Source organism: Microcaecilia unicolor, chromosome 1, assembly GCF_901765095.1.
Source record: "Microcaecilia unicolor chromosome 1, aMicUni1.1, whole genome shotgun sequence".
Lineage (NCBI taxonomy): Eukaryota > Metazoa > Chordata > Amphibia > Gymnophiona > Siphonopidae > Microcaecilia > Microcaecilia unicolor.
Window position 1 is genome coordinate 610,116,660 of NC_044031.1, and position 12,873 is coordinate 610,129,532.

General features: G+C 45.0%; 1 protein-coding gene across 1 annotated transcript in view; it reads left to right on the forward strand.

Annotated features, from left to right (window-relative positions):
• ADGRB1 (adhesion G protein-coupled receptor B1) overlaps positions 1–12,873 on the forward strand; it is a 474,869-nt gene that overhangs the window by 358,733 nt on the left and 103,263 nt on the right. The window contains exon 25 of the mRNA XM_030190012.1: positions 7,731–7,797. Coding sequence (XP_030045872.1) covers positions 7,731–7,797 — 67 coding nt within the window. The remainder of the gene's footprint in view (positions 1–7,730; positions 7,798–12,873) is intronic.

Sequence of the window (12,873 nt, forward strand, 5' to 3'; positions counted from 1 at the left end):
GCTCCCTGAACCAAAAAAGTTTGGGAACCACTGAACTAATCTAATGGTTAGTGTAGCAGCCTCAGAATAAGGAGACCCAAGTTCAGTTCCCACTGCATCACCTGGAGGGGCATAATCGAACGCGAACACCCATCTCCATGGGCGTCTATCTCCGAGGACGAGTACGTGAAGGGGCAGGTCAGACCGTATTTTCAAAAAAAAAATAGGCAGTTTGTGCCCGGCAAATGCATCGGATTTGTGCGGATTTGAGCTGGGTGGTTTCGATTTTCAGCGATAATGGAAACCGAAGGCGCCCAGCTCAAAAACGAACAAATCCAAGGCATTGGGTCGTGGGAGGGGCCAGGATTCATAGTGCACTGGTCCCCCTCACATGCCAGGACACCAACCGGGCACACTAGGGGGCACTTGTAACAATTAAAAAAAAATTAAAATACCTCCCAAGTCCATAGCTCCCTTCCCTTGGATTCTGAGCCCCCCAAACCCCACTGCCCACAACTCTACATCATTACCATAGCACTTATGGCTGAAGAGGGGCACCTAGATGTGGGTACAGTGGGTTTTGGGGGAGGTTTGGAGCGCTCCCATTTACCACCACAAGTGTAACAGGGGGGGGGGGGGGAAGGGCCTGGGTCCACCTGGCTGACGTACACTGCACCCACTAACAACTGCTCCAGGGATCTGCATACTGCTGTGATGGAGCTGGGTATGGCATTTGAGGGTGGCATACAGGCTGGAAAAAACAGTTGTTAAAATTGTTTTTTTTTTTTGGTGGGAGGGGGTTAGTGACCACTGAGGGAGTCAGGGGTGGTCATCCCCGATTCCTTTCGGTGGTCATCTGGTCATTTAGGGCACTTTTTTGGGACTTGTTCTTGAAAAAAAGGGTTCAAAAAAGTGACCCAAATTCGCACTAAAAACGCCTTTCTTTTTTTGATTATCGGCTGAGGGCGCCCATCTCTCCTCGGCCGATAAACACGCCCCAGTCCCGCCTTCACCAAGCCCCCGTCAACTTTGTCCATTTCCGTGACAGATTGCAGTTGAAGACGTCCAAAATCGGCTTTCGATTATACCGATTTGGGCGCCCACGGGAGAAAGACGCCCATCTCCCGATTTGGGTCGAAATATGGGCGTCTTTCTCTTTTGAAAATAAGGCTGCTGGTGACTCTGACCAACAAGCTTATTTTTGAAACAGAAGAGCGCCCATCTTCCGACACAAATTGGATTATGTGCGCCCTCAACTGCTCTCCATCGTGGGGACGACCAAAGTTCCCGGGGGCTTGTCGGCAGCGTAGCGAAGGCAGGACTGGGGCGTGCTTTAGAAATGGGCATCCTCGGTTGATAATGGAAAAAAGAAGGGCATCCCTGAAGAGCACTTGGGCGACTTTACTTGGTCCATTTTTTCTTGCAGCCAAGCCTCAAAAAGGTGCCCGAACTGACCAGATGACCACCGGAGGGAATCGGGGATGACCTCCTCTTACTCCCCCAGTGGTCACCAACCGCTTCCCACCCTAAAAAAAAAACTTTTTTTTTTTTTTGCCAGCCTCAAATGTCATACCTAGCTCCATGACAGCAGTATGCAGGTCCCCGGAGCAGTTTTAGTGGGTGCAATGCACTTCAGGCAGGCGGGCCAGGCCCACCCACCCCCCTACCTGTTACACTTGTGATGGTAAATGTGAGCCCTTCAAAACTCACCAGAAACCCACTGTATGCACATTTAGGTGCCCCCCCTTCACCCCTTCGGGCTATGGTAGTGGTGTACAGTTGTGGGGAGTGGGTTTTTGGGGAGGGGGGGTTGGGGGGCTCAACACACAAGGCAATGGAGCTACGCACCTGGGAGCATTGTTTGGGAAGACATTACATGAGAGAGGACTCTTTTTTGGATCAACTGTGCGTACCTAGTGTTCTTAATTTCTCCTGTGGAGAGATCACCTTCTGTGGTTGTTTAGCAATTTGTGTCCACTGCAGTGCCCCCTAGGGTGCCTGGTTGGTGTCCTGGGATGTGAGGGGGACCAGTGCACTACGAATGCTGGTCGTTTCTGAGAGGGGCGTCCTCGGTTTCCATTATAGCCGAAAACCGGGGACGACCATCTCTAAGGAAGACCTAAGGACTACCATCTCTAAGGTCAACCTAAATGTTGAGATTTGGGCGTCCCCGACCGTATTATTGAAACGAAAGATGGACGCCCATGTTTTTTCGATAATACGGGTTTCCCCACCCTTCACGGATTATACCCCTCATAGTCACCTAACCCTCCATTACTCCAGGTACAAAATAATTACCTGCACATAATATGTAAACTGCTGTGATTGTGACCACAGAAAGGTGGTATATCAATCCCATCCCCTTTCCCTACTTTAAAAGTGTAGACGTGTATGTATTCTGTACATGAGCTTGTGTATTTTATAAAATGTGGGCCTATATTACAACTCTACCACCTCTGCCAATTATACGACACTGTGTGTAGTCAACTTAAAGTATATCATAAGTATATCATAAGAAAAATAAAAACATAAGCATTGCCATACTGGGACAGACCAATGGTCCATTAAGCCCAGTATCCTGTTTCTAACAGTGGCCAATCCAGGTCACAAGTACCTGGCAAGATCCTAATACATTTTAGAAATAAGCAGTGGATTTTCCCTAGTCCATCTTAATAATGGCTTATAGACTTTTCTTTTAGGAAGATATCCAAACTTTTTAAAATCCCCACTAAGCTAACTGCTTTTACCACATTCTCTGGCAATGAATTCCATAGTTTAATAACACATTGAGTGAAGAAATATTTTCTCCAATTTGTTTTAAATTTACTACATTGTAGCTTCATTGTGTACCCCATAGTCCTAACATTTTTTAAAGAGTAAACAAGCGATTCACGTCTACCCATTCCACTCCACTCATTATTTTATACCTCTATCATATCTCCCCTCAGCCGTCTTTTCTCCAAGCTAAACAGTCCTAGCCACTTCAGCTTTTCCTCATAGGGAAGTTGTCCCATCTCCTTTATCATTTTCATCTCCCTTCTCTGTACCTTTTCCAATTCCACTAGATCATTTTTAAGATGTGGTGACCAGAATTACACACAGTATTCAAAGTGTGGTCACAACATGGAGTGATACAAAGGCTTTATAACGTCCTCATTTTTGTTTTCCATTACTTTCCTAATAATGCCTAACATTCTGTTTGCTTTCTTCGTTACCGCTGCACATTAAGCAGAGAGTTTCAACGTATCGTCAATATTGACACCTAGATCCTTTTCCTGGTCAGTGACTCCTAATGTGGAACCTTGCATCACGTAGCTATAGTTCAGGTCCTTCCTTCCCTTATGCATCACTTTGTACTTGCTCATGTTAAACGCCATCTGCCATTTGGATGCCCAGTCTCCCAGTCTTGTAAGATCCTCTTGCAATTTTTCACAATCCTCTTGTGATTTATCAACTTTGAATAACTGTGTGTTGTCAGCAAATTTAATTACTTCACTAGTTATTCTCATATCTAGATCATTTATATATATGTTAAAAAGTAGCGGTCCCAGCACAGACCCCTGGGAAACCATTGAGAATACTGACCATTTAACCCTACTCTATGTTTTCTATCTTTTGATCAGTTTTTGTCCACAATAGAACACTACCTCCTGTCCCATGACCTTCCAATTTCCTCTGCAGTGTTTCATGAGGTACTTTATCAAACGCCTTTTGAAATGAGGTGGCTCACCCTGAATCACATGGAGTCAGTGGCAGAACAAAGACTGCAACCTGGTGGGAATGCTTTATCAGATTTCCAAAGGGTGAAGTCATTTAAAAAGTTCATTCGTGGTGCAATTCATGTGTACTAAATAAGCCATCATTTTCCTATTCCAGTTAACCTCTGGAATAACTCTTCCAACTCTGTAGGATCCCGTGGGAGCTATTTATTTAAACTCTAGGTGAGGGAGATGAGATTGCATGTGGCTCTGAGAGACTTGTATTGCTTTTGAAGTCTTCGCTGAAGAATAAATATCTGATAGACTCTACTAACACCCATGCCTTCCATGCTATAAAAATGTATCATGTAGTTGCATTCACTGTGCTTTGGCAGGTTTCTGGTTTCTCCTTCTTTCTTTTTATGTCCTTATCTATTGGTCTAGTAGGACTAATGGTTAGAGCATTGGACTGAGACGCAGAGAAACCTAGTTCAATTCCCACTGTGGATCTGTAGGATCTTGGGCAAGTTACTTAACTCTACATTGCCTCAGCTACAAGCTTACCCAATGGGGTGTGCCAGCATTGCTGCACTGCTTAGTAAACAGGGGGGTTAAATTGTAGGTCCACTGAGGACAGGAAAATACTGAAAGTACCTGAATGTAACTCACTTTATTCTTCAACTAAGCATGAGCAAAATCCTTTCTTCTCTTGTTTTTTTCAGCTTTCTATACTCTTTCTTTGTTTTTATAATTAATGTTTTATATTTTTACTTTTAATTATTTTGGTATTTGTACACTGCTTGATGTGTATGTTTGCAAAGCAGTCACACAAATTGTTAATAAACATTAACAATTCTTTTCACTTAATTTATGGAAGGGACTTTCTAATAGTCACTTGTGGGCAGTTCTGGCTCCTTATGCGCGAACTGAGATGCGGTGCAGTCTGTTTGTTCTGTTGTCTGGTTAAGCACCTTGCTGAGCTATTGACCACTGACTGCCAGTCTGACATCTGCTTGTTTAATAACGCATGCAGACTGTGTTTAAAGTGAAGAATTTGCCTGCTGAAGGACATTTTTCAAAGTTCCCAGGAGCCACCAGGAGAAATAAAGGGCTAATATTTAAGTTGCCTGTTCTCCGCTGGGAGCTCCAAGGCCTTGACGTTGAGTAATGACTTGGTCTGTACCACACAGTGCCACGGTGTCAAACCTTTCTCCTTGCGCGGTTCACAAATTACCCAGCAGACGTTACTTAGAAGGGAGAGGACTTTCCACATTAATCTTGATATAAAACTTCAGAGCCGGACGGGTACTTCAATAAATATATCAGCCATCAGGAGTGTGTGGAAGGGGGGAGGGGGGGGGATTGGGCTTGCTGAGTACTGGATAAGGCCTGTCATCTTCTTGTTAACTGATTCATGCCTTGGAAAATCACCGAGCAATTATTGCCTTCCCAGAAACAGACGTCTGTACTGCCTAACTACATGAAATCAAAGTGTAGAGCGTTTCTGGTCAAAGCCAAATTTAAATGTCTTTTCACACTTCAAAAAAATACATGGGCGGGAGGGGGAGGAGTAGCCTGCACAGAGTGCCAGTTACAACCCTAACAGTGGAGAGAAGTAACCTGCACAGAGCAGTTGCTACAAACCTATACAACAGAGAGAGAGATAGCTCAAAGGCATTGGGGGGGGGGGGGGGGGGGGGGAGAGATGCACGGAGCAAAGGTTACAACCATAAATAATGGAATACAGGGGAGTAACTTGCACAGAATGAGAGGTACAACTCACCCACTTCATGGACAAATTAAATGAGTCATACTGGTCTTTATCTGCCTTCATTTACTATGTTTCCATGTTTTTTGATGGGTGGGGGGGGGGTGTTTTGAATGGCTCCAAGGCCTTGACGTTAGCTGATACAGCCACACAGGGCACAAGGGAAGCAGGGATGCCCAAATTGTGCCTCATCCATTGGGTTCCCTTGCAGGTGTGACGCCAGTAGGTGGGGTGGGAATGTACCTGGTGCACTTGGGGGTGTGGCGCACAAGACATGTTTCCGGCTTGCTATACCCCTTCTGCTTTAGCTCCTCCCAGCATTAGTCAGGGCCGCCGAGAGGGGGGGGACAGGGGGGACAAAATTCCCAGGGCCCGGGCCTCCAAGGGGGCCCGGTGCCACAGTCCCACCCGCCACCGCCACCGGGCCCCTTCCACCCAAACCCCGCCAGCAGAAGTACTGTCTTCTGTTCTGACTCCGGCGTGCGCGGCCCACACAGACTCGCTACTCTCAGCTGATCTTCGCTGTACTCTGCAGGGCTTCTGTGCATCTGACGTACAGGACGTCAGACGCACAGAAGCCCTGCACAGTACAGCGAAGATCAGCTGAGAGGAGTGCATCTGTGTGGAACGCGCACACCGGAGTCAGAAGACAGCACTTCTGCTGGCCGTGGTTTGGGTGGAAGGGGCCCGGCCCGGTGGCGGGGGCAGGTGGGACTGTGGCGCCAGGCCCCCCTCAGGGGGGGCAACAACAACCTGGGGGGGGTGGCAGTGGGGGCAGGGCCCAGGGGCGGCCTTGTCCCGGGCCCAGCCTAGTCTCTCGGCGGCCCTGGCATTAGCCCCCACCTTGACCATTCCTCTCCACTTTTGAACCCAGAGAAGTAATTTTAAGAAACATTTGTCTTCTGTAAAACATGTTTTACTTGTGGAAAAATTTTTTTTTTTAATAAAATTGCATAGGTATATTGTATACATGACTACAAGTATGCGGTCAACAGAAGCATACATAGTTTTTTGCAGCCTATGCACACATTCCTGGGGGTGGCATTTGGGTAGAGTTGTTAACCGTGTGATGTGGTAGCCATGTTAGTCCATTTTTAAAGATAATAAATAGAAATAAAACAAAGAAAAGAAGAGGATACCTTTTTTATTGGACTAAATACCTGTTTTGATTAGCTTTCAAAGTCAATACTTTCTTCTTCAGATCAGAAATGAGTAAATAATGACAAATATAAGAATATATAAGTGAAACATAAAAGTATTCAAATGACAGTCTTCTGGGGAAAGGTAGGAGTGGATGGGAGGGTGGACAGAAACAGGGAGAGATGGGTGGGTGATCAGAGGGTGACAAAACAGAATAATTTTATGGTTTATAATGTGACAAGCCGTAAAGTCCCCCCCCCCTGTAGCCACCCAGCGATTCTCCTCTCTCCCCTGCCCCCCCTGTAGCCACCCAGTGATTCTCTTCTCTCCCCCCCCCCCCCACCCCGGCACATACCGATTCTCCATCGCTTTCCCAAGCTTGCCTCTTTCTTTTTGGCCTGCCCGCTGCCCCAGCCGAACAGCTGATCCACGCCGGTCCGCTCCCTGCTCTGCCGCTCTCACTCCCTGCAACATCCCTTCACCGATGCAGGACACGGCCAAAACTTGACGCCACCCTGACCCTCACAAATGAACAGTGCTGGTTCTTGATTTGTCCGGCAGCAGGGTCGATCTGGTCCTGCCTCTAATCACGTCGGCAGAGACATGTGACGTGCCGTGCATGCGCAGAACAGCTGCGGCACGTCAGTCACTCTTCATTTATATAGTAAGATAGGGGACCCAGTTTGTCATTATGTCCTGTCTAGTGGGTGTCAAAATATTCCATCACTTTAACTTTTAGGGTTTTACATTCTTGGATGCTTTTGAAATTTCCTTTTAGTATTCCCACCATAAAGTCATTCATCAGTGCTCTGGCCTGGCAAAACACTGTCCTACAGAGTTGTTACCCTGGAAAGCGCTGTGGTGTTTAATGTGTGTCCAGACCATTATTTAGATAGGTCCAGCAATTACTACTTAATGTTAGTTGGCTCTGGTGTATAAGTGAATGAGGGCAGGGCAAACAGTAGTCACCTGATCCACCAAAAGGATGTGCTTGTGATTAGACTAAGTACTAGAGTATACCCCAATGCTCATTCTTATGTTTTGGTATCAGAGTTACTGAAATGTTTTTCATTTTCTACACTGAGATTCGATGGGCCAGTCACCGCAATGGTCCCCTTTAACCTTGGGCTCTCATTCTCTTTCAGCTGCTGGCTATCGCTGGAAGGAGGACTTCTCTACGCCTTCGTTGGACCGGCAGCTGCGGTTGTTCTGGTATTCCTTAACAGATTCTCTTCCATTTTTATGTGTTTCTATTATTAATTTGTTTATTGTTTTGAAACGAGGTTTGACGTTGCCAATCTGCCAGATATCATTAGCATTGTCGGAGTTCAATAAGTTTATGGATCAGCCTATTGCTTTTTAGAATTAATGTATAGCCACTAATGCAAATTACTAGCATTTGTGGAAGCTGTGATAAACTTGCATTTAAGAGTTTCATGTGCCATGTACCGAACAGGGAAGGCTGAACTTCCCAGGCAATAGCACATTAGCCATGATGTGGTACACATTCCTGCCATCTCATTTGCAGTTTCTTCAGAACCTATAAGACCAGCCTCTCCTAAGCAGCTGCTCTTAAACATTCTTTTGTTTTTTTAACCAAAATGCAAACTGGCATCCTCTGAAGCCCAGAGGAAAGCGGGATAGCAAACTTTAATTAAGGCTGCTGTTCATGGGATAAAAAATGGGTGTAAATAGTTGTCTTGCAGTTCTGAATGCGGCTGTAAGAACCCACCTGGGAAGCAGCGGAGTGCAGTCTAGAGGAACTGGAAGAAGACAAAGTCATTCAGAAATTAAGTTGAATGCAGAAAGGGAAACAATTATTGCGCATTGAGCCCAAGTTTTTTTGTAGCTCATCTGCTCTTCTTTCTTTGGCTATTGAGGGCAAAATTCTCTTTGTCAGATGCTGTTAATGAGGCAATCATTTTGATTGATGAGCTCCCCTTTTCCACTGTTCACTTTAAATAATTAAAAAGTAATTAACATAAATTGTATGTGTGTGTGTGTGTGTGTGATATCTGTTATGTTTTTGAGTTCTGAATTGTTAAAACGCGAATTGCATTTTTGAAATGTTTTTCCTGTAAAATATTTTTTTTATAGCCATTGGATATTATCTGTCCAATATTCAGCCAGTGGTGGTCAGTGTTTTTTGTAAACATTGGCTGCTGCTGGCTGAATTGCATTACTCAGTGGTAGCCCCATCCCCCAGATTCAATATAGCACAACTTAGGTTGTGCATGCAAATCCAGTCATATTCTGGATTTGCACACTCAACTTAAGTTAGCAAGCCAGTCAGCATCGATAATTGGCAATTATTGACACTAATGGGCGTTAATTAGAATTTACACGCAGAACTGTCTAAGTGTAATCTATAACGTGATGCATAGTTGAAAAGGGGCCATGGGTGTGGGATGGGCGGATCAAGGGCATTTCTAAAATCTGTGCGCATTGTTATAGAATACACTGGTCTGCGCCTAATTATTCATTGGCATTTACACCACACAAAGCAGGGAGTCCTATGTTACATTAATCTAATTAATAAAAAAGCAAAGGAAGAATTTTAAGGCGTCAAGTTAACAGTCATGCTAAGATACAAAAGGAGAGGAGGGAGAGAAAAGAGACAAGACAAAGCAAGTGATGCTGTAGCGGGTAATGTTCTATAGAGGTAATGGAGACAACTTATGATGGCAATTAATAAGCTACAACAAAATAGTGTGTCTTTAATAATGCCTTCAGTTGGCATGTGACCTGTTAAGTACCAATATTCAGCACTTTACCAGCCAGGTTAACTGCATAAATAGGACCGTATAAAAATCAGCCCTATTTTCATGCGGTAACCATAGCCGGTTAAGTCCTGAATGTCACATTATGTGGTAGCCGGCTTTGAAACCTGTAAATTCAGTGCTGAAGCCGGGACATGGCCCTGCATTGAATTTCCAGGTTTAACGCCACTGGAAGTCGGCAAAATGCTGAGGGTAGAGTTAAATGGTCATTTCTGTCAAAGCAGGAAAGTGAGCAATGGAGTGCTGCAGGGTTCTGTACTGGGGACTGGTGCTATTTAACACATTTATAAATTATCTGGAAATCGGAACAAGTGAGGTGATTCAATTTGCAGATGACACAAAACTATTCAAGGTTATTAAAACACATGTGGACTGTGAAAATTGCAGGACGACCTTAGGAAATTGGAAGACTGGGCATCCAAATGGCAGATGAAATTTAATGTGGACAAATGCAAAGTGATGCACATTGGGAAGTTACCTAATGCTAGGGTCCACCATGGAGGTCAGCACCCAAGGAAAAGATCTAGGTGTTTTTGTAGACAATATGCTGAAATCTTCTGCCCAGTGTGTGGCGGCGGTCAAAAAAGCAAACAGAATGCTAGGAATTATTAGGAAAAGGATGGTAAATAAGACCAAGAATATTATAATGCCTCTATATCACTCTGTATGTGACCTCACCTTGAGTATTGCATGCAGTTTTGGTTGCCATATCTAAAAAGAGATATAGTGGAATTAGAAAAGGTTCAAAGAAGAGTGACCAAAATGATAAAAGTGATGGAATTCTTCTCAAATGAGGAAGGCTAAAGAGGTTAGGGCTGTTCAGCTTGGAAAGAGACGGCTGAGGGGAGATATGATTAAGGTCTACAAAATCCTGAGTGGTGTAGAATGAGTAAAAGTAAATCAATTTTTTACTCTTTCAAAAATTCAAAGACCAGGGGACACGCAATGAAATTACATGGAATTACTTTTAAAACAAATAGGAGGAAACATTTTTTCTCTCAACAAATAGTTAAGCTCTGGAACTCATTGTCGGAGGATGTGATAACAGCGGTTAGCGTATCTGGATTTTAAAAAGATTTGGACAAGTTCCTGGAGGAAACGTCCTAATCTGCTATTGAGACAGACATGGGGAAGCCACTACTTACTCTGGGATTGATAGCATGGAATGTGACTACTATGTGGGTTTCTGACAGTTACTTGTGACCTGGTTTGGCCACTGTTGGAAACAGAATACTGGGCTAGATGGACCATTGGTCTGAACCAGTATGGCTATTTTTATGTTCTTATGATCACCACCAACTGAATATTGGGCCTTATATTTCTAGGCTAAAGTGACTGCTGAAGCTCTGATTTACCATCGGTGCATAGATGTGTAGCCTCATCACATCCAGCTGCCTAGCTATCGATGGAAGGAGGTGTGCACATCACACTTCCTTGGGCGCTGGAGTTGTATTGACTAATTGTGGGATCATCATATCGTTGTGCTGTGGTATGTTAATAAATAGGTTTATGAAAAGGTACCAAGCAATTATGGAACAATTCTATAGCATTTACACACACATTCCTCAATTTCTGTATATGGTGCTCAAAATTAGGTGTGCAATTCGGAGTGCAGTTATAGAATGGGGATTGTTACTATACCAACAATTGGCAGTAACGGGCACTAATGGGTGCCAATTTGTAGTTGCACATAACAGACTTACACCCCTATTCTATAAACAGTGAGTCTGATATTCAGCTAGTGGCGATCAGCGTTTTACTGCCCGCCACTGGCGTTAAACCTAGAAAGTCAATGCTGGATGATATTCAGCACTTAACTGACTATCCAGCTTATTTTCGAAAGAGAAAGACGCCCATATTTTGACCCAAATCGGGAGATGGGCGTCCGTTTCCCGTGGGCGCCCAAATCGGTATAATCGAAACCCGATTTTTGGCGTCCTCAACTGCAGTCCGTCACGGAGACGAACAAAGATCACGGGGGCGTGTCGGAGGCATGGCGAAGGGGGGGCTCGGGCGTGGTTATCGGCCGAGGAGAGATGGGCGTCTTTAGCTGATAATCGAAACAAGAAGGGCGTTTTTTACGAGAATTTGGTCCGCTTTATTTGAACCCTTTTTTCAGGTCCAAGTCCCGAAAAAGTGTCCCAACTGACCAGATGACCACCGGAGGGAATCGGGGATGACCTCCCCTGACTCCCCCAGTGGTCACTAACCCCCTCCCACAAAAGTAAACAATTTACAAACTTTTTTCCCCAGCCTGTATGCCAGCCTCAAATGTCGTACCCACCTCCATGACAGCAGAATGTGTTCTATCCTCTGACAGCCTTTTCCTGCTTCTGATGTGGGTCTCGGGTGAGTGTGACACCTTTTCTGTTAAGGGCACTGCAGAGTCACATCAGCAATGCGTTGTGGTGGGTGTAGGGTATTGGGCTCCGTGATTCCACTAGCTTGTGTTAAATGCTCACGATGTTGGTAGTTGGTAGGCTCTACTCCCATGGTGCTTTTCCCTCAGCTTACTGGGTCAGAGTGTGCCCTGTTTTGTTTCCGGTAGTCCATGAGGTAGTGGCCATTTGTGTAAGACACTTTTAGATCCCTTTCATGTGTTAGCCACATTACAGCACTTAGTTCTTACCTTGAATGTTGCTGAAAGAGGGCATTGTACACCATTCTGCCAGCTCGGACCTACTGCTAATCTCAGTACCAGTGCGACTCGTTGCCAGTGGGGCACAACTTCTGATCTGCAGTTAACTGTGAGTAAAGGTGCTTATTCAAATAAAGGACGTTTTCAGCGAGATTAGTCTTCAGGTGTGAACTGCTGTGCTAAGGTTATACACCAGCAACAAGTCCTGTCCCTGGAGTACTCTTAGTGGGTACTGCAGTGCACTTCAGGCAGGCAGACCCAGGCCTATCCCCCCCACCCGTAACACTTGTGGTGGTAAATGGGAAGTCTCTAAAACCCACTGTACCCACATGTAGTTGCCCCCTTTGCCCCTAAGAGCTATGATAGTGTACATTTGTCCCTCCCACGACCAAATGGCTTGGATTGGGACGTTTGTGAACTGGGCGTGTTTAGTTTCCATTATCGCAAAAAAAAAAAAAAATGCCCATCTCAGAAGGGACCAAATCCATGGCATTTGGTCCATCCAAACCGTATTTTCGAAATGAAAGATGGACGCCCATCTTTTTCGATAATACGGTCTGTCCTGCCTCTTCACATACCCGTTTTCGGACATAGACGCCCATGGAGATGGGCGTTCGCGTTTGATTATGTCCCTCCACGGGTTACTGCATAAGGGTTACTATATTTAGCCTGAACAGTTAAGTAAAAAATTCAGCACTTAATCGACCAAGTGCTGAATCTGTCTCCAAAATGCCCTCAAAATAGCCAGTTTTAAATTCGGCACTAACCGGACATTTTGTGCGGCACTAACTGGTTAAGTGCCTAACTTCTCATGCACACTAATTCAAAGAGGCCGATAATGTGTGTGGGGGGGGGGGGGGGGGAGGGGAG